Source organism: Eschscholzia californica, unplaced genomic scaffold (assembly GCF_041429995.1).
Source record: "Eschscholzia californica isolate CP2 unplaced genomic scaffold, dmEscCali1.0.p SCAF_3, whole genome shotgun sequence".
Taxonomy (NCBI): domain Eukaryota; kingdom Viridiplantae; phylum Streptophyta; class Magnoliopsida; order Ranunculales; family Papaveraceae; genus Eschscholzia; species Eschscholzia californica.
In genome coordinates this window covers 23,905,532-23,930,329 of record NW_028238420.1, presented here as the reverse complement: position 1 = coordinate 23,930,329, position 24,798 = coordinate 23,905,532, and the positions used below count along the sequence as shown (strand labels likewise).

The 24,798-nt window shown below is 38.6% G+C and overlaps 2 protein-coding genes across 2 annotated transcripts; one reads left to right on the top strand and one right to left on the bottom strand.

Moving 5' to 3' along the window:
• The first annotated feature begins 8,024 nt into the window (after positions 1-8,024).
• Positions 8,025-11,771, top strand: LOC147549126 (uncharacterized). Its single transcript, XM_086668237.1, has 2 exons — positions 8,025-9,086; positions 11,697-11,771. Exons 1-2 carry the CDS (start codon positions 8,025-8,027, stop codon positions 11,769-11,771), a joined length of 1,137 nt encoding a protein of 378 aa, XP_086524363.1.
• Positions 11,772-16,359: 4,588 nt separating this feature from the next.
• LOC147549125 (uncharacterized) lies at positions 16,360-16,956 on the bottom strand. Its single transcript, XM_086668236.1, has one exon. The coding sequence runs from the start codon at positions 16,954-16,956 to the stop codon at positions 16,360-16,362; it is 597 nt and encodes a 198-aa protein (XP_086524362.1).
• Between the last annotated feature and the right edge of the window lie 7,842 nt (positions 16,957-24,798).

Below are 24,798 nucleotides of genomic sequence, written 5' to 3'. Positions count from 1 at the left end.
TTGACTTGGTCCCCGAGCCTGTTGCCTTACCCTTAGAGTCTAGTTTGACCTTTCACATGGTCTCAGACTCGGTTGTTGATCCCTTTTGGGACACTTCAGATGTCACCTCAAGAACGTCTATGGAAATAGTGGATATTCTATCCACTAAACTTGCAGATAACTTTCTGCCTTCGACGGATATATTGGCCCTTCATTGTTATGTCGATCCTTTCGATAACTTTCTAGACATTGGTCCTAGTATTTATAGTTACTTAGTGGACTGTGCATCCACTAAGTTTGGGGATTGCCCCTCTTCTTTGATAGTCTCACATGCACTCTCTGCAACTCACAAAAATGTGAGACTATCGTTCACTGAAAACTTTGTGTTTTGGGTGGACCCACAGATGTTTCGAATATTGGTTTACAGTTAGTTACACTTCTGTAATCCAGTAGGTATAATTTTTTCTATTTTTTCGAATCATCTGTTTCGTCTGGCTGAAGACGTAAAACTTAGCGCTTTCTGGGAGGCAACCCACTGTTAGGACGTTGGAATCAGGTAATATCTTTCCCTTCACCCTGTTATTTTTTTGCATAGTCTTCAGAACACTGAGGACAATGTTCGGTTTAAGTTTGGGGATAGGGGATTGAAATTTTTGCGTCCTTATTTCAAAAATTCAAAAGGGTTCAAAATTTTTCAAAATTTTTAATTTTTGGATTGAAAATGTGAGTCTAGTTGTTTTTGCTTGTTAATAGTTATAGAGTCTAGTTCGTCAGACTATCCGTTTGCTAAAGGTTTTTCCATGAATTTCGAGTCTTGGAGTTGTCTGTGCACTAGCCATGTGAGTGTTAGATAGGTGAAGAGTAGACTTTTCTGAGAAAACTTAATCGATCATTAGTGGAGACTTAACCTATGTGAGATTCTGAGCCTTTCTTGTTGCTTTGAGTGATCTCTTCTGAGCTAATTCCGAGTAGAATGAAGAGCTACTCAACCTCGCAATATTTATTAGAGCTCAGTTGATCTCTTGAGTTCAAACTTTACAACCACTAGGGATGTCATCAGGAAGTAAACCCTTCTCTTGTAGTCTGAGAAACTTGAAAGCAATGTCAACTAGAGGAAAATATATCCAATCCAGTTGTTAGAACCCTGAGAATAAAACATGAAGCAAAGTGGAGAAAATTATACCCAAGGAAATTGTTGAGGAAGTAAGATGTGTATTTTGAGTTGTATTATCAAAAAAAAAAAAAAAAAAAAAAAAGAAAAAAAAAAAAAAAAAAAAAAAAGAGAAAAAAAAAAAAAAAAAAAAAAGAAAAAAAAAAATGTGTTTATGTGGTTTTGTTTAAGTGTTTATCCCTTGAAGAAATTCTTGAAGATTTGAAGACGTCGAGTTCTCAGGAGTTCTAGTCACATCATCATTATAGTCTATTGACCTCTAGGGAACATTGTTAGATAGTTGATTAGGTGAAAAGAGTTGGTTAACTTCCCCATTCCGTATTAGTGGTTGTTTCCTTCTTTGAGATCAGTCGTTTACCAAAAATTTAGTCCGTCTTTTGTAATGTGTTGAGTTTTTCTTCATGCTCATACTCGCACATTGAGTGAAACATTTCTGAGTGACTTTAATTTTTGAGTGTATGACCGTGAGGCAGCAGTCGAGGCGAAATGTATTGAGAAGGTAATCGAGGTCTTGTCTGTTTGGAACCGAAATGATACTCATATTCGCTGGTCACGTGCACTTCGAGTCTTGATTACTAGTGAAGGGATTTTTAGCATTTGTATGGTTTGGTCGACTTAGATTTCATTTTTATTAACTTTCGAAAATCTACCGGATGAACATTTTTGGTCCACATCATATTTAGACCCTTTTGCATTTTTGATCTTTGAATTTTGTGGGTATATTCACTGCAAACCCTCACGAGACAAAACTCGTCCTCTTGGGTAACCTAGAGGTTTAACGGCTTGTTGCACGTGCTAAGTGCAATCGTGATTCCCTACGAAAGTGGTGAAGGTGGGTTTAGTTTTATTTTTCTATTTTTGCTCGAGGACTAGCAAAATCTAAGTTTGGGGATGTTTGATGATTCATGAAAATGCCTCATCTGAATATCTTAATTTAGACTAGTTAGTCTAATTCAAGCTGTTACTCTGATGTTTTGCTTGTGTTTCCTTACTCAGGTACCTTTTTCAGAGTTATGTGTGCAAAACGGATAAAAGTCGGAGAAATGCAGACTAGGGGTATCTTGGTCATTTGTTGAGTCTGAATTCAAGGTCAAGATTAGTGCTCGGATGGAAAGTAGAGTTCAAGACGAATCCGTAGGCGAAAACGGAAGTCAAATCGGAGTCCGGATGAATAAAATAGAGCGAGTCAAAGTTCGGGTCAAATTTGATATACTAAAAGTCAAGAGGGACACGTGGCATGCATCTGGCAAGAAATCGAATGGACCAGGGAATGCGTGGGCTACTTTCGGTTTATGTAGCGGTACACGGAGCAACTACAGTGACCCGGGATATAAAACCCGACTCGGATGACGTCAGATGACGTCAGATGACGTCATCGTCTTCTTCTTTCCTTATAACCGAGAGCTGGTTCTTAAAATGAAGATTCGATTTTTTTGATTTCCCAACGATTCTCTCTCTCGTCTCTATTATCTCCTTCCTCTTATAACCGAGAGGAAACATGGAAGGAGATAAGAGACAGAGAAGGAAAGAGAGAAATGGGGATGGAGTTTTGATTCTCTTATATATATTGAAGAAACAGAGATGAAGAATCATCTCGGATTGGAGGTCAAATCATCCTCTCTCAAGCTCACCAACCCAGAGAAATACAAGAGAGAGAGAGAGACAGAGAGATTAAGAGAGATATCAGCTCGGTTTTGAGAGAAGAAAAGTAGAGAGAGGGAGAGGGAAACCGAGAGGTTTAAATTTCTGTTTTCTTTGTTTTCCTTTGATTTCTTGGTTGTGGTTTTCTATTTGTGAGAGATAGAAAGATTACAGAGAGATAGAGAGTTTACAGAGAAAGTGATTGTATAGAGAGAAAGAAACAGAGAGAGTGAGGACAGATTCAAACAAAGAGAAACAGAAACAGAGAGAGATTGTTAGAGAGAGAGATTATTTCTAATTTAATGAAGTCTTCCTCTTTTAATGTGTTTATGTTAGTTGATTTCTGGATTGAAAAGTAAAGAAAAGAGATATTTTACAGAAACAGAAAGAGTAAGAAGAGAAAGAAAGAGTAAGAAGAGAAAGAGAGTTGGAGAAGACGAGAAAACCATTTTCCCACAGAGAATCCATTTCCGGGAAGACGAGAAAATCGTTTTCCCTTAGGGCCTGTTTGGCTGCGACAGGGAAAATCAGTAAGAAAGTTTCATTCTTCTTCCATTTTCTCTCTCATTTGTCATATTTGATTTAATCTTTTATTATGGGTAGCTAATTCTCCATCTAGGGCTAGGATGAAACCCATTTTTAAGCTTTTAGAGATCAATTTTTGTGCGATTAATTCTCTTGATTGTGTTTAAAAGTTCAAGTTGTTTTAGTTAGTTAAACTTGTTTTCTTTTCATTGTCTATATTTTTAGTTTGATACACCATGCTTAGATTAAATTCTTTGATGGTGTATGCTTATCGATTAATAGTCAATAGTTTAGAGATTTGTTTTTCTAAATACAACAATTACAAGTTTGTGATTATCAATCGGGTTTTAACGAAAACATCTCCCGGAATTAGGATAGTTCATTATCCGAAATTCTGAGTTATAAAAAAGAGAGTTGATTAGATAATTATTGGGTCTGAATGTGATTTTATGTGGTGGAATCCTAAACCCTAGACTCCTCTCCCCCATTTGAGTTCAACTTTTTAATCGTTTTAATATTTTATTTATTTTATTTTAAAATCAAAACCATTTTCAAAATCTTAATACTTCCTAATTTTAGAATAGATTTCACTTAGTCTCTGAGGAACGAACCGGTCTTACCGGAATTTATTACAACTTGACACCCGTGCACTTGCGGGTGTAGACCTATTTAGGGTAACCTTTCTAGGCCCATCAAGTTCAGCGAGAAAATAGTTAAGATTGGGAGAAAGACACACACGAGGGGCATTATGGTCATTTTTTGATTCTGGTATTTTGACCAACATTGATGCTCAGATGAGCAGTAGGGTCAATGACGAGTCCGTAGGCGAAAACGGAAGTGAAATCGGAGTTCGGGTTAGAGAAATATAGGAGGTCAAAGATTGGGGTCAAAATCATTTGACCAGAACACCTAAAGCCACGTGGCGCAGATCTATCAGGAGGACACGACGCAATCTGACGGTAACAGGAGATCGTGGTATACTGTCGGGATGTTTGGTGGGTCTCTCGGGTATTTTCGGGATGTGATATAGGCCCTGATTCAGTGCATTGCGTGGGTACTACCAACGAGATCCAAAGAACATTGCTGCGACACGTCTCTGTGACTTGATCGGATGGTCTCTCTTTCACGCTGATGTATGTCGCCACGGTGCTCTACGCTACACTGAATTACTCATCATGCTGTTTCATGAAAGCTGTTTCATAGAGACCCGATAGAGATAATCAAAACAGATTATTTCCTTCTCTCTCTCGTCTCTATCTAATGCTTCATGAAAGGAGGAGATCTCGATTATTGTAGAGGGATTCGATTCGATTCGATTATTGGGGAGAACAGTCACGGTTAAGAATCGAAACAAGATAGAGAGAGAAACGGATTGAACCGAAAGATTCGATTCAATTCGAATTCAAAACAGAAACAAAAGAGATCCCTATTGGTTTCCTATAAAACAGAAGAAGAAAAAAGAGTTGTGGGCATCAAGAGGACACGGTTTTAAAGAAGAAAACATAAGAGGGTCGAGAGAACAGTAGAGAGAGAGACTCGGTTTTGGCAAAAAGATTATCACCTGTTTTTTTTATTTTTCTTTTTGTAATCTTTGTTCTTAGTGAGAGAGGGAGAGATTACAGAGAGAGATAGAAACAGGGAGTTAGAGAGAGAGACAGAGAGAGATAGAAACAGAGAAGAAGAGAAGTTTTATAAAATTCATATGTTAATGTTCTTTTTGATTTCATTCATCTAGTCTCATTCCTTTCAATTATTTTAGATATAAAGAGAGAAAGGAAGGATCATATTAGAAAGAGAATGGTATTACAGAAAGACAGAGAGAGAAAGAAAGTTGAAGAAGATGAGAAAATAGTTTTCTCGAGAAGAATCCGTTTCCGGGAAGACGAGAAAATCGTTTTCCCCGAGGGTGCGTTTAGCAAAATTCTTGGAAAAACAGAAGGAAATCACTTCCTTAAGGCTCTGTTTGATTGCAAAATCAATAAGAAACTCAATTTTTCTACTTTTTCTCCCATATTTTATGTAGTTAAACGTCTATCTATCATTATGAGAAACTAATTTTTCTATCAAGGGTTTTAGATGAAGTCCATAATGAGAATGTTATCGTTTTGATTTATATGCAAGTCAATTTTTAGATTAAATCTTCATATCTTTTAAAGTTCTTATTGCTTTTAATGACAACATCTTCCGGATTCTAGAATGTTCATGTGATAGAACCCGAGTAAAACAAAGAACTTAGTTGACTAAGGCAAATACATCGTCTTTAGGATTGTCACGTGGACGGATTCGAAAACCCTAGGTTCCCCTTTTCTGAATATCAACTTATTTGTTTTTTTTTGAGTTATATTTGCTATTCTTTTTCATTTAAATCATATTACCAATCAAATCATTTTTGAAAATCACAATAGTTTTAAGATTAAATTGAGTTTGACTTAGTCTCTGAGGAACGAACCGGTCTTACCGAGAAATTACAACTTGACACCCGTGCACTTGCGGGTGTAGACTTATTTAGGGTAACCTTCTAGGCCCATCAAGTTTTTGGCGCCGCTGCTGGGGACTTAGTTTAAATTTGATCTAATTTTATTTCTATTTTTGGTATGTTTATATTTTTGGACACTTTTACTTGCTTTTCCGTTTTTGGTGTAGAAAAAAACACTAAGGAGCAAAGGAGAAGGCGCAACAAGGAGAGGAGCTCAAGAAGAAGAATTTACATTTTTGTTTTTTTTAACTTTTTTATTTTTATTTTTTTTGGTGAGAGAGAGACCTTTAGACTTTCTAGTTTTATTTTTAAGTTTTGACCCTAAATTGGAGGGCTTAATTAAATTGTAACCGAAAACCAAAACGAAGCCTCGGGTTGGAACCCTCGCGGGTCATCTACAAAGGTCATCGCCCGTCTTGAACGGGAAGTAAATTTCTTGAACACCCACGTATCTCCTGTCAGTGGGTATTTGTGTGAATTCGTGTGCTTAATTGCTGTGACCGAACTGCTTAGTGTAATCATTCTAGTAAGGGCACTAACCCAGTTACAAGATAGGAGACGGATTTCATCACCGTTCTCTTGCCCACATAGGTAACAACATTCACGATCCTAAACCTCACCTAAAAAGCTAAAATCTGATTTAGACATTAGCCCCTAAGATCTCGAGCTCATAGGATCTTTGAAACGATTCAGGGACTTAATATTTATTTGGGCATTCCTAAAGGGAAAGTTCACTCAACTCTTTATAAGGTCGCCTCGAGAAGAGGAAACGTTACCAGGTTGGACGGCTATCACAACGTTTATCGTTGGTCGTCTCCAGGAGTTGCTTGATCGTAGTACTTGGACGGAGTAACCCTCATAAACATTATAGTTCAAGCTTTGTTACGAAGTAGGAGCTGTCTAGATTTATAGGGTGAATCTGAACAACCTGTCTATTGTCTAGATTTTGTTTAGGTTGCTTGGTGGAGTCAGCCTGATTGTGTTTGTTTCCTATAGGTTCTTCGTAGTGATTCTTTGGTTCGAAAAAAAAAAAAAGTTTTGAGAATGTCCTTGGTCATTGGGCTCTAGTGTATGCCCGATAGATATCGTGATAATAGAGGTCGTTTCATTAGTAGAGAAACTCATCTAAGCAATCTTCTAGCCCATCTCTCTTTGAGTGACACTATGGGTGAAAATTTGAACCAAGCCAGGGGCGGAAATCCACCTATGACACTCAGGGATTACATGAATCCTACTAGAACGTGTCAACCATCAAGCATACAGTTACCACACTCCACGACTCAGTTCGAGTTGAAGCCGAGCATTATTCAAATGCTCCCGACCTTCCGTGGGGTTGAGAACGAGAATCCCTACCACCATGTTAGGGATTTTGAAGAAATATGTGGGATTATGAATCTCCCCAACATGCCTGATGACATTTTGAGACTTAGGTTGTTCCCTTTCTCTTTGAAAGAGAAAGCAAAATCTTGGTTGTATGCCTTACAACCTCATTCCATCACTACATGGGAATAATTGAGCAGTTCATTCCTTCTAAAATTCTTCCCTAAGCACAGAACCACCTCTTTAAGGTAAAGTCTTAATAATTTTGTGCAACAAGAAGGAGAGTCTCTTTATAAGTATCTTGAGAGATTTAAAGAATTGAGTTGCAGTGTCCACACCATGGTTATGAAAAAAAGCTGACTAGTCCAGATTCTTTATGATGGACTAGACTATCCCACAACATCCATGGTAGAGTCATTATGTGGTGGAGGTTTTACTTATAAATACGTCGATGATTGCTTGGCTTTTCTAGAAGATCTAGCTGAGAAACCCCATCAATGGGAAACTTCTAGAGGACCTCCTACTAGGGCAAATCCTACTCCAAATAAAGGTGGCATCTATAGAGTTGATAAGTCAGAACTTACACTCTCCGCCATGGCTAGAAGAATAGAAGCCCTAGAGTTTGGTCAGCCTAAAGCATTCAGGGAGGATCCCACTCAGGTCATGAGTGTTGGAAATGAATCCACCTCTTATCCGTGCTCCGTCTGTGGAGACCCTTCTCATATAGGGAACAAATGTACCCTATTTCTTAGTTCTGCTGAAAAAGAACAAGCTTATGTTCTTTACCAAAACTCTAGGCAAGACAATCATCAAAAGTATGACCCTTATTCTAACGCATATAATCCAGGTTGGAGAAATCATCCCAATTTCTCCTGGTTCAAGGGTCAAAATCAGGGACAGCCTAGTAGTTCGATGAACCCTCCTGGGTTTAATGCTCCCAGGAATCCATATGGTCAACCTAGTACCCAATACCCTTCTCAAGAAAATGACTCCTTGAAGGAAACCCTAAATCAACTAGCTAAGACCCAAATTGAGTTTATGCAAATGACCAGTCAGTCTATAACTCGTTTGGAAACCAAGCTAGAAGCCCTAAGCCAGAGAGAAAAAGGTGATTTTCCTAGTCAAACGGAGCATAACCCAAAAGGTACTCTAGGTAAACAACCAATGGGTTTAGCCAATGCAGTAACCACCCTTAGAAGTGGTAGGGTAGTTGATAATAAGGTAGGAGTTCCCGAAGATAGTGAAAGAGATCATGAACCCTCTTCTATCCCAACCAGAGTCTCTAGTGATGAGCCCGAGAAGGCTCATGAGTCTGAGGAACCACCTGTAGTTACTGAGCCTTACATTCCTAAAGCTCCATATCCTCAACGTTTAGTAGAGCGAAAGAAGAAGTCTCAGTTCGACGAGATAATGGAAATATTTAAACAAGTCAACATTAACATTCCATTACTAGATGCAATTAAACAGATCCCAGCTTACGCTAAGTTCCTTAAGGACCTATGTACTAGAAAGCGTAAGATGAATGTGCATAAAAAGGTCTTCTTGACTCAACAAGTGAGTTCTATTATCCAACAAAACCTCCCACCTAAGTACAAAGATCCAGGAAGCCCTACATTACCTTGCACTATAGGGAACCATAAGATTGAACGAGCTCTGTTAGATCTAGGTGCCAGTGTCAATCTTCTTCCTTACTCGGTGTACTTACAATTAGGTTTGGGAGAAATAAAACCCACTTCTGTAGTCCTTCAGTTGGCAGATCGGTCTGTCAGACGACCACGTGGCATAGTAGAGGATGTTTTGATAAAAGTTTGCGAGTTTATCTTTCCTGTAGATTTCATCATCTTAGATACTGAACCCATTCATGATACCAAGATTCAAATCCCTGTCATTTTGGGTCGACCATTTTTAGCTACATCAGATGCTGTCATATACTGTAGTAGTGGTCTTTTGAGATTATCATTTGGAAATATGACGGTGGAGATGAATATTTTTGATGTGGGACTTCACCCTGATGACATAGATGAGTTCAGTGGGTTGAACTTGGTAGAATTATTAGTTCAAGATGCATTACCAACAACTCAGTCGAGAGATCCTTTAGAAACTCTATTGGCACTTTTATGCTTAGATGAGAAGGGTAGTATTAATGAGAGAGACAACATGTCCGAATCTACCTCCTTGTTAGTGTCTGAGCCGGTTACTTTGCCGACCTTAGAGTCACCACTTCCATCGTATGAGTCAAATGCTCCACCACTGAGCTATGGACACACCATAAAAGATGATGATGAATCTTGGCTGCTCAATTTAGTAAATGAGAATGATGGCTCACTTGACTTAGTCAAGGACCTAGAGTTCTTTAAGGACACTAATGACATTATAATCAAACAAATTATAGAGGGTTTATCTGAACCAACTTTGGTAGAGTTTGAGTCTGGTAACCGAGTGATTCCTTTGGAAGAACTCCGTGTACCTGTTTTAGAAACCTCTTGTTTAACTCTGGGTGTCTTTGATAGTCCTCTAGATCCTCTTGTGTCGTATCCTTCGGGAGCATGTTTAAAAGATTGTGCAATACCTCACTTGGTTTCTCATCCCTACCTAGATCCTTTCTAGCAGGACTATACTCTTTCTGGTCCATGGCCAAACTTAACGACTTTATTATCGTCTAAGTTTGGGGATTCTTACCCGATCACGATAGTCTCACAGGTACTACAACATATTTACACAAATGTGAGACTATCCTTCACTAAACGCTTCATGTCTTGGGTAGATCCACAGATGATTCGCCTATTGGTTTATGGAGCTGTTCTTAAGGTTTGTTGACTCATCTGTATCGTCTGGCTGAAGATGTTAAACTTAGCGCTTTCTGGGAGGCAACCCATGCATAGGACTTCTGAATCTGGTAACATCTTTTCCCTAATCCTGTTATTTTGCATAGTCTTCAGAACATTGAGGACAATGTTCGGTTTAAGTTTGGGGATAGGGGATTGAATTTTTAAGTCCTTATTTCAAAAATTCAAAAGGGTTCAAAATTTTTTAATTTTTGGATTGAAAATGTGAGTCTAGTTGTTTTTGCTTGTTAATAGTTATAGAGTCTAGTTGGTCGAGCTATCCGTTTGCTAAAGGTTTTTCCACGAATTTCGAGTCTTGAAGTTGTCTGTGCACTAGCCTTGTGAGCGTTAGATAGGTGAAGAGTTGACTTTTCTGAGAGAACTTAATCGATCATTAGTGGAGACTTAACCCATGTGAGATTCTGACCCTTTCTTTTTATTTTGAGTGATCTCTTCTGAGCTAATTCTGAGTAGAATGAAGAGCTACTCAACCTCGCAATATTCATTAGAACTCAGTTGATCTCTTGAGTTCAAATTTTACAACCACTAGAGATGTCATCAGGAAGCGAACTTTACTCTTGTAGTCTGAGAAACTTGAAAACAGTGTCAACTAGAGGAAGTTAGGAACGCCATCATTATTTAGAACCCTGAGAATAAGGCATGAAGCAAAGTGAATAGAATTTTACCCAAGGAAAGAATAATGTGAAGAAAGTATGTTATGTATTTTGAGTTTTATTACCAGAGTCAGTAGCAAAAAAAAAAAAAAAAAAAAAAAAAAAATAAAAAATGAAAATGAAAAAAAAATGTTTATGTAGTTTTGTTTGAGTGTTTATCCCTTGAAGTAGTTATTGAAGATTTGAAGACGTTGAGTTCTCAGGTGTTCTAGTCACATCATCATTAATGTCTATCGACCTCTAGGAAGCATTGTTAGATAGTAGATCAGGTGAGAAGAGTTGGTTAGCTTCCCCATCCTGTATTAGTGGTTGTTTCCTTCTTTCAGATCAGTCGTCCACAAAATTATAGTCCGTCTTTTTCATGTGTTGAGTTTTCCTTCATATTCATACTAACACATAGAGTGAACCATTCTTGAGTGACTTTGATTTTTGAGTGTATGACCGTGAGGCAGTAGTCGAGGCGAAATGTATTGAGAGAGTAATCGAGGTCTTGTCTTTTCAGAACCGAAATGATACTCATATTGGCTGGTCACGTGCACTTCGAGTCTTGACTACTAGTGAAAAGATTTTTAGCGTTTGTATGGTTCGATTGATTTGGATTTAATTTCTATTAACTTTCGAAAATCTACCGGATGAACATTTTTAGTCCACATCATATTTAGACCCTTTTGCATTTTTGATTTTTGAATTTTGTGGGTATATTCACTGCAAACCCTCACGAGACAAAACTCGTCCTCTCGGGTAACCTAGAGGTTTCACGGCTTGTTGCACGTGCTAAGTGCAATCGTGATTCCCTACGAAAGTGGTGAAGTGGGTTTAGTTTTATTCTCTCTTTTGCTCGAGGACTAGCAAAATCTAAGTTTGGGGATGTTTGATGAGACATGAAAATGTCCCATCTGAATCTCTTAATTCAGGTTAGTTAGTCCACTTCGAACGGTTACTCTGATAATTTGTTTGATTTTCTTTTCCCAAGTGTCTTTTACGGAGTTCGGCGAGAAAAATAGTTAAGATTGGGAGAAAGACACACATGAGGGGCATTATGGTCATTTGTTGATTCTGGTATTTTGACCAACATTGATGATCAGATGAGAAGTGGGGTCAATGACGAGTCCGTAGGCGAAAACGGAAGTGAAATCGGAGTTCGGGTTAGAAAAATATAGGAGGTCAAAGATTGGGGTCAAAATCATTTGACCAGAACACCTAAAGCCACGTGGCGCAGATCTATCAGGAGGACACGACGCAATCTGACGGTAACAGGAGATCGTGGTATACTGTCGGGATGTTTGGTGGGTCTTTCGGGTATTTTCGGGATGGGATATAGGCCCTGATTCAGTGCATTGCGCTCTGCGTTACCTGGGTACTACCTACGAGATCCAAAGAACCTTGCTGCGACACGTCTCTGTGACTTGATCGGATGGTCTCTCTTTCACGCTGATGTATGTCGCCACGGTGCTCTACGCTACACTGAATCACTCATCATGCTGTTTCATGAAAGCTGTTTCATAGAGACCCGAGAGAGAAAGGAAGGATCATATTAGAAAGAGGGAGGTATTACAGAAAGACAGAGAGAGAAAGAAAGTTGAAGAAGATGAGAAAATAGTTTTCTCGAGAAGAATCCATTTCCGGGAAGACGAGAAAATCGTTTTCCCAGAGGGTGCGTTTGGCAGAATTCTTGGAAAAACAGAAGGAAATCACTTCCTTAAGGCTCTGTTTGGCTGCAAAATCAGTAAGAAACTCAATTTTTCTACTTTTTCTCCCATATTTTATGTAGTTAAACGTCTATCTATCATTATGAGAAACTAATTTTTCTATCTAGGGTTTTAGACGAAGTCCATAATGAGAATGTTATCGTTTTTATTTATATGCAAGTCAATTTTTAGATTAATCTTCATATCTTTTAAAGTTCTTATTGCTTTTAATGACAACATCTTCCGGATTCTAGAACGTTCATGTGATAGAACCCGAGTAAAACAAAGAACTTAGTTGACTAAGGCAAATACATCGTCTTTAGGATTATCACGTGGACAAATTCGAAAACCCTAGGTTCCCCTTTTCTGAATATCAACTTATTTGTTTTTTTTTTGAGTTATATTTGCTATTCTTTTTCATTTGAATCATATTACCAATCAAATCATTTTTGAAAATCACAATAGTTTTAAGATTAAATTGAGTTCTACTTAGTCTCTGAGGAACGAACCGGTCTTACCAAGAAATTACAACTTGACACCCGTGCACTTGCGGGTGTAGGCCTATTTAGGGTAACCTTCTAGGCCCATCATCTGTATATATGTAGCACTTATAACTATTGATATATTAAAACTATTGATGTGTGTGGTGCGGGTAGGATGTCTAGGTATCCTACTGAGCTGACCTTCGGGTTATCTCATTTCTATTTGTTTTTGTTCAGTTGCAGGTATTGGTGGCCCGGAGTTACATAGTTTACTTCCTTGGTTCACATTATGTAAGAATATAATTTCTATTATATTTTCAACTTACGATCTTATCACAACGTTAATATTATATATGTATCATCTAGAATAGTTAGGATCGCTCCTTCACTTGTTTGTGACTGTACACGATTAAATAGTATGCACATTATCACTTATTATTTGATGCTATTGATATTTAGAAGTTTGTGAGATATGTATGAATGTTTTTCAGGTTTGATTTGCTCGATTTACAGAGGAAACTCTGCCGAAATTTAGTCTTGTCTTTTGACTTTTAGTTCGTTTTCAAAACTATTTTGGGTTACACATTTTCCGAATATATTTTCAAAGGTTTAAACTATATTTGACTTTCTGCTGTGTTTGTTCTTGATTTGTAACCCGTGATGAGAGTTTATTTTTTTTGAATTGGTAAGTGTGTGCCTCGAACCCTTGACCTTTAAGTTGGAAGACTTACCTCTTACCACTTGAGCCAATGGTTGTTGGCCCGTGATGAGAGTTTTGCCTTGGGTTTATATTTGAAACTGGGTTGAGTTAGTATTAGACCGAGTTTCTTTTATAAACTTCCTGGCAAACCGTGATTCGGAACACGGGGCGTCACATCATGACCGAGTTTGACTAGGGTTTGACTAAGGGTTTGACCATGGTTTGACCAGGACTTTGACCAAGGATTTGACTAGGGTTTGACCAGGGTCTGTCTAGGGTTTTACCAAAGTTGAGTTGGGTCCATTTTTGAGTTTGACTCGAAGATTTTGGATCTTGACCCGAGTGGGAGTTTTTCAAACTTTTTCTCCGAATTTCAAACTGATTTTTCCGAAATTGACCCGGGCCATCGGATGACTCAAACGGAGTTTTTTCTAGAATCGATTTTGGAAATCATTAAGTAAGAAACATAACATGTTATAAGTCCGTACTTTACGAAAATAGACTTAGAACTCACATTAGACATAGGAATGTCACAATTTCCCACAATTAGCTATACGAGACATAGCGAACCTAAAAACGAATGTAGGATACATACTTTATCTTATATGATTGTCATATTTCTGGATGTATGTATATTTCATGTGATTGCGTAGCTTAGTATACCTTTAGTTAGGTAAACGTTTCTTATTCCTAAGCACAAGTGAAAGTGCCCAAATAATACTTGGAGTATAGGGTCTTAAGTAGCCATTGACGAATCGAATGATGAGATCATGATTCAAGTGGGAGTACTCAATGGTGGTTCAAGGATAAGAATCCGTACGAATCGTAGGCGAACAAGAAATAACCTAAAAGATGAGATCTTTTAGGGGTAATACTAAAAGATGTAAGAAATCTTTACGCAAATCCACATAAACTTTACGTAATAAATCATAATTGGTTATGCCAGAGTTCACAGTAACGCAACTTGATAAATTACATAAAATGTCTCAAAAAGAATTTTGAGTAAATGCCTACCCAGATTAAGACACCTGTTGTCCCTTGTTCATCGATGGTGGGTCGGCCTTCGCAGAGTGCCATCTTTTACCTCGGGACAATACGAGTAGATCTATAGCAGAGATCTACATGTCTAAATGGTTATTCTCAACGAGTCAGCAAAAGGGTTTTGGATTTCGAGGCAGAAGGACAATTTGACACACAAGTGTGAAATTTGTCAACCAAAAATGATAGGAGTATGATCAGTAAGGAGTTACTGACCTAGGACGATGGATTAAGGGCAGTGCCTTAGTACGCTTAATTCCGGAGGAATGGGATCTTGGTATTCTTAGGGGACAACAAATATAGAATTACGGGTTCAATGCTCTGATCATCCTGTGTTCTTTAATTAGTCCCATTAATTCATAATTCTGGAATTCAGAATTGTACTCAATGTTTAAAACAATCAAATTTTGTTTGCTAATTATTGTAATCAAGGTTTTGCATGATAAATTGTTCTATCTCCAAAGATTCCTTACGCAATTCGGAACTGGCTGGTGACCTTATTTTCAAGTATGTTAATGGTAATTGAAATTGATTAAACGCACCCACCGAATTTGTGTGTGTGTGGGGGGGGGGGGGGGGGGTGAGTTCACTTTAACTTGTTTAGGATTTAAAGTGTAAACCTTCTTTAATAAGATGTTGATGCACTATGTTGGAAGCTGAAAGAATTATCATATTTTAAATTTGATCAGGAAATCTTATTGTAGTTTGGAAATATTTTAAATCGTCTTTTAAGCTGTTGGTCTGATTTTATTGTGTAAAAGTAGTCCCTCTAATGCAAAATATTTACAACAAATCAATTTTGGGGACATGACCTGGGTTCAGAAGCTGGATCATCCCTCTCTCCTTTAGTAGTCTCTCTAATTCAAAATACATACTCCCTCCGTCCCAAATTAAGAGTCCCATTTTAAAAACGTAATTTTTTTCACAACTTTTACTTTTCCATTTTTACCCATATTAATTTTTAACATGTTTTTTGGAATTCAAAAGAATTAGCATTATATATAAGATTAGTTTCCATAAACACAAATTATTCTAACTCTTTCTAAAAGATTACCAAAATACGAATTGTTTTAATCAAGTAATAAATACATTATATATTGTCAACACGGGTATAATTGGAAAATCTATGGATTTTATATGATAAAAGAGGAATGGGACTCTTAATTTAGGACAAACGAAAAAAGAATACGGGACTCTTAAATTGGGACGGGGGGAGTACAACAAATCTATTTTGGGTACACCTGCGTTCAGAAGCTGGATCATCCCTCTCCCCTTAAGTAGTTCTTCTAATTCAAAATATTTACATCAAATCCTTTCGTAGGAGCTCTTTCTAGTTCATAACTTTACAGAAAGGTGATGTGACAACCAAGGGTACATTTGCCTTGAGAGGCTGGATCATCCCTCACTATTTGAGTAATATCTCTAATTCAATCTTCTTCATGTAACTATATTTACTATAGATCCTCCTTTGGGAGAATTCATCCACAAAGTTTGAAGTTATAAAATACTAGAACTCATCCTCAAAGATAATCTATAAGCAAGTAATGCAACATCACTTGGTGTTCACTCTCATCATGGGTGTGGTTGATGGCAAAGCTGACAAGGGGTTGAAAACATTAGAGTTGGATCACGTACTGACACCTTCCATACATCAGCAACAAGAGCGTTGAACGTGGGATCCTCCGTCCATGCATTAAAGAACCGAAACGGAGTACGCCAGTGTATGTTGGGTGCAGCAAGTGGAATAATAATAGGAGAGTGATCTGAATTCCCAGCCGGTGGAAAATCTGCCTTAGCCAGAGGAAAAGAAGTCAGCCAACTACTATTAATAAGAACCCGATCAATCTTGAACTAATGTTGCAACTCCTGTCTGCCTGTTAGACCAAGTATAGAAGCAACCAGTATACGAGCAATCGAACAGTCCCAAATCGGTAACACAGTCAAACATCTCATTGGAACCTTGAGATGGTGAGTTATTACCACCCCTCTTCTCATTTGCTAGCATTGTGGTGTTGAAGTCACCTAGCACTAGCCACGAAGCCTCAGAACCTGTTATAAGAAAATCAAGGTCCCTCCAAAGCTCCCGGCGAGAAACGGTGCTATTACTTCCGTACACCACTGCCATATGAAAACCCGAGCCATCTGGAAACCGAACACCACCTGCAATAACTTGCCCTCCAAGATGGGACACAATGAAATCGACCCTACTACGGTCCCATCCAATCCAAATCCGGCCTCCCGGAACAACCACATAATTATCAATAAAAGTCCAAGTAGAACTAAGACTACGCTGAATACGAGTCTTGTTTCTCTCCTGGAAATGAGTTTCTAGAAAACCACACAAACCAATATGATTCAATCTCACAAAATCACGCACACTCTTTACATGAAGAGCGTCATTAAGACCTCTCACGTTCAAACATGCGAGATTAATCATCAAACTAATGGGGGGTTGTGAGTAACTCCATCCGAACTCTCACAATTACATAATAATAGTTGTTGATCCTCCATTGGGTTGGATCTGTCCTCTTGATGAGGGTCCAACTCATATGAAGTATCATTATTTTCATGGTTTCCATGCATATCATTCCCAATAGTATCAAAAGACGACAAAGCTGAGAACGAGTTACCTGTTTGGTTGCGGTTACTCCCACTCTCGCTGGCTTGGTTTTGAAATGGAAACCTCTTAAGGATTTTCCTTCTTTGTTGATCTAATACATCAATGTGTCCCGAACCCAGCTGGAGTTGCTTTGTTTTGTTTGCAACGATTGTCCACTCAACAGCCTTGTCTTTGTCCTCCCTATTACGAGCAGCTAGTGAGTCTATTCCTTCTCCTGTTGCTGGTATTTTCCGCCCACCATCTTGTTTCGTATTAGGTCCCCTTTGAACATTAGCTTGCTGGAAACGAGTGTGTCTCGGATTCTTTTGCTGTTGGGATGTGGTCTCTCCCCGGGTAGTCTCTTTGGTGGTGCGAAATTGACTATTGTGTACATCTAAAGTCACATGCTGTTTTGGTCGTGTAGGACATCCCATATCGTCATGTCCGAACACATTACACGTAGCACAACGGGAAGGCAGCCATGAATATTTAATTTCCACTTTAACCAACTCATCTTGTGATCCCTCTTTGACACGAATGCTGAGTTCTTTTGGTAACTCCCATTCCGCATTGACCTCGACACATACTCGAGCATAAGCCATTCTCTCTTGCGATTCAGTGTGACTATCAAACATGATCGGTTTACCAAGAATACTTAAAATGCGACTAATACCTTCAGGTGTCTAGAAAATTAGTGGGATATTACATAGATTAACCCACATAGGTAAGGTTTTCATATCTTGTAGTTCTTTTTCGATGTGAAGACGCCATGGTCGAACAACGAAAAGTCTTCCTGCGATGAAGATGGGCTCTTGTTCCATTGCTTGCTGTCTATCTTCCATTGAAGCGAATTTGATCACAAACGCCGAGTTCCCGTGAATTGTTATTTTCAGCCCTCCCTTAGGGTTCCATTTCTTGACCAGAACATTGTGTACTAAGCCGTAACTCAATCTCTCCCCAATAAAGTTTCCAATCAAAATATCATCAAATGACTTAACTCGATCACCAAAATCAACAATGTCAAACTCAGCAATCCATTCACCATTTACTACTAGAGAAGGAGTATAGGACAATTGAGTCGTTGGTGATGAGTTTACCTTATTGAATAGCCGAGTGAGACCTAGCGCTTCTGGTTTCCTGGCTCAATGGAATTCTGTTGGCACCTCCATCTTGCTGGTCAATCACGCCCAGGCCCACTAGGGTTCTTATTCTGACTAATCCGAACACTTGCATCTACCGGAACCCTAATCTCTTCCTCTCGGCTTCTCAATTCAACAGGAGTTTGCTGACTCTCCAACGTGAACTGTTCTTCATCATCTACAACTCGTCTAGGGTTTCGAAGAGTACCCGATAATAAATTGTTTCTGATATTATCTGCTAGGTTTAAAGTACCTTTAGTAGACTTGATAGCATGATGTAGAGGAACTGGGCGAGAAATACATGGATGAGATCGAAGCGGCCAAATACAAGGATGACAGACTAAAACGGCCAAAATCGAAGCTACGGGTGTCGGAATTGGACGAAATTTTGAGGGATGGTCCGAAATAGCGTTCCGGTCATTCGTTGTCGCTTTGCTACAACGGACCCACTTTGAGGGGCAAATTCCATCGTTTAGGGCCTCAAAACGGACTTTTACTAGTTTTTTTTTTCTATTTTTGGTAATTATTTTCAGTTTAGGATTACTACTATTCTAGTATTTTATTTTTAGGAGTTTCTATTGGAGTTTGACCAAGATTAGGAAACCCTAAGTCTATATAATGAGGGCTTAGAAGTTGTTTCAGTCATTCATTCAATCAATAAAATTCAGTATTTTAGTATTCTTGTTATCAATTTCGGTTCAATAGTCTTTAGACGGATTTCTAAGGCTTTTAATAGTTTTTCCGCTGCGTCATAGCAGACCGAACCTTTATTGTTTTTGTATGAACAGAAGTGCTAACATGGTTTCTCTTAATGCCAAAATCAGAACCGAGTGGTTCCCTTGCTTGTGCCTTGAATGTAATACCCTCTGTTTGAGTGGGAGGGTTATCACCATTCAATTGAATTCCTTCTAAAACAGATTGAGTTGCTGCCACTTCTTCCATTTCATCTTCACTATTTGGTGGTAAAACAACTGAGAGAAATCTGCCTTCTCCCATGTACAATCATCCTTCATTTGGACAAAAAACCGAGGTTAATCTTCAGCCTTGCCGGAGCTTCCAGCCAAGAAAACCTTACAGTTTGGTGCAGTTTCATATGGCTACAGTTTCTTTTACAATTTTCCGAGTCGATATAGTTTTGTTTACAATTTGAGTGGTCGAAATTGAGGTAAAACCCCAACAACATCATCTGGAATGAATTTTTAGGACATGTGAAACATATGGCATGAAAAAATTACAACTCGTGCGAAAAGATTGTTACACAGACACACAGTTTGGTGCAAATCCATATTGCTACAGTTTCGTTTACAACTTGAGGGGTCGAAATTGAGGTAAAATCCCGAAAACAACATATGGAATGGAGTTTTAGGACATATGGAACATATTGGATGACAAAAAAATCACAACTCGTGCTAAAACATTTGTTATTACACAGTTCGGTGCAGTTTTATATTGCTACAGTTTCGTTTAAATTTTGAGGAGTCGATACAGTTTTGTTTACAATTTAAGGGGTCGAAATTATGGTAAAGCCCCAAAAGAATTATATGGAATGGATTTTTTAGACATATGAAACATATTGGATGAAAAAAAATCACAACTCGTGCGAAAAGATTTGTTTCACAGTTTGATGGAGTTTCATATGGCTACAGTTTCTTTTACAATTTTCGGAGTCGATATAGTTTTGTTTACAATTTGAGTGGTTGAAATTGAGGAAAAACCCCAACAACATCATTTGGAATGGATAGTTAGGACATGTGAAACATACGGGATGAAAAAATTACAACTCGTGCGAAAAGATTGTTACACAGTTTGGTGCAAAAAGTATGAAGGAGTTTGCTAGCTGTTCCTCTTGTCAGCATGATAAGGAGATAGATGAGGGGACTTGGACTGAGGTGAGTAGGTCTAAAAAGAATAAGAAGTTTGAAGTGGCTAGGAGGTTAGTTGTTGATCCCATGGGGGACAAGATTAGTGGGAGATAGTGGTGCTCTGGGAGTTGGGGCTGGTGGAGATGATTCCATGGATGAATGTGGTGCTCAGGCTGAGCATACTGGGGTAGCCTCTAAGGCTTCCATATTAGGTGGGAGTTTGGTTGCTAGTCAGCCTAACCAGAGGTTGAAGGGCAGGGGCCCTATTAGATCTATCAATGATTAGTTATGGTTGTTGGAATGTGAGGGGATTAAATGATTCCCTCAGAATAAAGGAGGTAGTTAGATTTATTAGAAGTAATAAGTTGTGTCTTTGTGGGTTGTTGGAGACTCATGTGGATGTTAATAATAAGGAGAAGGTTCTTCATTCTCTAATGCCAACTTGGAGTTGGATTAGCAATTATGATTGTGATAGAATGAAAGAATCTGGTTGATGTGGGATCCTGGTCAGCTTATAGTTTCTTTGGACTCTATTACTGATCAATTTTTAACTGTTTCTGTGGTTATGAGAGAAGGTAGGAGTTTTTTTGTTTACTTGTGTGTATGCAAGGAACACTGTGGGGGAAAGAAGAAGTTTGTGGACTGAGATGAGGAGGATTTCTCAGAGTATAGTGGTCCTTGGGTGGTGATGGGGGACTTTAACACTATTTTGAGAGTGGATGAGAAGCTTGGAGGTGCTGCTGTGAGACCAATGGACATTGTTGATTTTCAGGACTGTGTTAGGGACACTCAACTTTTTGATTATCCCTTCTCTGGTTGTTCTTTCACTTGGTCTAATGCTCAGGTGGGTGCTACTAATATAGCTGAAAAGCTTGATAGGGCCTTGGTTAATATTGATTGGGTTCAAGAGTTTTCTTCTGCTAAGGCTGAATTTATGAATCCTGGAGTGTCTGATCATTCTCCTTGTGTGTTGAGTTTGTTTGAAGAGACTGGAGTGTGGCCTAGGCCTTTCAAATTTTTCAATTGTTGGACAGAGGAGGAAGACTTCATGAGAGTGGTTTCTAAGGCTTGGAAGGATAAGGTTTCTGGGAATCCTATGTATAGGCTAATTTGTAGGCTTAAAAAGGTGAAGACAGCCTTATTGTTATGGATGAAGGAGAAGTTTAAAGAATTTACTTCTCAGGTACAGGTAGCTAGAAGGGAGATGGAGAACTTGCAGAATCACCTAAAAGTTTTTCCTTCTTGTGAGGAGACTAGGAGGGATGAAAGGAGGGATGTTGCTCAATTTTCCTTGCTTGCTAAGAAGGAGGAGAGTATGCTTAGACAGAAGTCCAGGGTTCAAAGGATCCATTTAGGGGACAATAACACTAAGTTTTTTCATGCTTCCTTAAAAGAAAGGAGATCTAGGAATAATATTTCTTTTCTATATAATGAAGGACATGAGAAGGTTGTGAGGGCTGACTTAATGGCTCAAGAGTGTGTGGATTTTTATCAGGATATGTTTGGGGTTTCTCATTATCAAAGAGGAGTCCCTGAGGTGCTGAATACCATGGAGTTTAGTCAGGTTTTGGAGGCTCATGAGGCTTCCATGCTAATCAGGGAGGTTACTAAAGATGAAGTGGTTTTTTGCTTTGGCCTTTATTAGATCAGATAAGTCTCCTGGACCTGATGGTTTCACTGCTCACTTCTTCAAGGCTTGCTGGAAAATTGTGGGAGATGACTTCACTGAGGTTGTGCTGAGGTTCTTCTCTTCTGGAAAGCTTCTGGGTGAGGTAAACTCTACTCTTGTTACTTTAGTGCCTAAATCTAAGAATGCAGCCTGGGTCACTGATTTTAGACCTATTTCTTGTTGCAATACTATTTATAAGTGTATTACTAAAATCTTGACCATAAGAATGAAGGATGTAATTTTCAAGCTGGTTAGTCCTTGCTAGTCTGGGTTTATTTCTGGAAGATGCATTCAGGATAATATTCTCCTTGCTCATGAGCTTACTAGAGATTATCAGAAGACTTTGGGTCCCTCTAGATGTGCTATGAAGATTGATTTACAAAAGGCCTATGATACTATTGAGTGGGATGCTCTGATGAAGGTCATGGAGAGAATGGGATTTACTAGTAAATTTAGACAATGGGTCTATGCTTGTGTCTCCTCCTCAAGGTTCTCCTTGATGGTTAATGGTAGCTCTTATGGTTATATCATAGGTAAGAGAGGGGTTAGGCAAGGTTGCCCTATGTCTCCCTATTTGTTTGTTATTGTGATGGAGGTGTTTAATGTTCTGCTTCTTGATATGGTGAAGGCTCAGAGGTTTTATCTGCATCCCAAATGTGCCAAGCCTTTAATCACTCATTTAGCCTTTGCTGATGACCTCTTGGTATTTTCTAGGGGTGATTTTGGTTCAGCCATTGCTTTAGCTGATGTTCTAGACTCCTTTTTTGAGTGTACAGGCCTTAGGGTAAATCAGGGTAAAAGTTCCTTGTTCTCTGCTGGTATTCCTGATGAAGATGTTTTATTGCTTCATGATGTGTTGGGGTTTGAATGTGCCTCTCTTCCTGTTAGGTACCTTGGAGTGCCCTTAATTTCTTCTAGATTGAAGTACTCTGATTGTCTTCCTCTTATGGACAAAGTTCTTGCTAGAATCCAGTCATGGAAAACCATGTTCTTACCTTATGCTGGAAGATTGGTTATTGTTCAGTCTATTTTGCAGAGTATGGTCTTGTTTTGGCTGAGTGTGTTTGACCTCCCCAAGAGGGTTCTAAGGGAGTTGGAGTTGATGTTTAGTAAATTCTTGTGGTCTGGGCCTGATATGAGTGTGAAGAAGGCTGCTATTGGTTGGAGTTTGGTGCAGTTTCATATGGCTACAGTTTCTTTTACAATTTTCGGAGTCGATATAGTTTTGTTTACAATTTGAGTGGTCGAAATTGAGGTAAAACCCCAACAACATCATTTGGAATGGATTGTTAGGACATGTGAAACATATTGGATGAAAAAAATTACAACTCGTGCGAAAAGATTGTTACACAGTTTGGTGCAAATCCATATTACTACAGTTTCTTTTACAATTTAAGAGGTCGAAATTGAGGTAAAACCCCAAAAACAACATATGGAACATATTGGATGACAAAAAAATCACAACTCGTGCGAAAACATTTGTTACACAGTTTGGTGCAGTTTCATATTGCTACAGTTTTGTTTATAATTTGAGGGGTCGATACAGTTTCGTTTAAAATTTGAGGAGTCGATACAGTTTTGTTTACAATTTGAGGGGTCGAAATTGAGGTAAAACCCCAAAAACGTCATATGGAATGGATTTTTTAGACATATGAAACATATTGGATGAATAAAATTACAACTCGTGGGAAAAAATTTGTTTCGCACAGTTTCATATTGCTACAGTTTCTTTTACAATTTTAGGAGTCGATACAGTTTTGTTTACAATTTGAGGGGTCGAAATGGAGGTAAAACCCCCAAAAAATCATATGGAGTGGATTTTAAGGACATAAGAAACATATTGTATGAAAAAAAAAAATCAAAACTCGTGCGAAAAAATTGGTTCCATAGTTTGGTGCTGTTTCATATTGCTACAGTTTCATTTACAATTTGAGGGGTCGATACAGTTTCGTTTACAATCTGAGGGGTCGAAATTGACGTAAAACCCCAAAAACATCATATGGAAGGATTTTTGGGACATATGAAACCTATTGGATAGAAAAAAATCAAAACTCGCGCGAAAAAATTTGTTACACAGTTTGGTGTAGTTTTTTTTTTGAATTGGTAAGCGTGTGCCTCGAACCCTTGACCTTTAAGTTGGAAGACTTACCTCTTACCACTTGAGCCATGGGTTGTTGGCACAAATTGGTGTAGTTTCATACTGCTACAGTTTCGTTTACAATTTAAGTGGGCGAAATTGAGGTAAAATCCCAAAAACATCATATGAAATGGATTTTTTGGACATATGAAACATATTGGATGACAAAAAAATCACAACTCGTGCGAAAACATTTGTTACACAGTTCGGTGCAGTTTTTTTTTTTTTTTTGCATTGATGAGCTAGGTTTAAAGGGCCATACCTTGAACAAAGAAGACAAAGCTAAAAAGCAACACAGAGACTAAAGCAACAAAGCATAAAACAAAACCAAAAACCAGACACTTAAGGCCAAAACTTTCTCAATCTAATACGACCATCTCTGTCTTCTTTAACAATCTTCCTTAGCTCCATAGGCATACTATCAGCATCAAACACCAGCTGAGCAGGAGGCTTCACTTTTTCCAGGAACTCAGCACATTGGTTTACTTCCCTAACCACATGCTTCACAGTACAGCCCTTGAACCCAGCCCAAATCTTCTTTATATTCATCCACACATGCCAAGCTGTCCAAGGAGGCAGCTTCTCAAAGTCAGACAACAAGGAGACCACAGACATAGAATCAGTGGCAACCTAAACATATTGACAGTTCAGCTGCTCGGCTAAAGTAAGACCCAACTCCACCCCCTGCAATTCATGGACCAGAACAGTAGCAGGATCAGCAGCAGCAACACCCATAATCATTGCAGCCCCAGAGTTATCTCTCACAATAGCACCAAACCCTGCTGAACCAGCATCAAGAGATCCATCTGTGTTAACAATAACCCAACCTGGAGGAGGGGGGAGCCATTTATGCCCCCTGAAATGAGGCTTAGA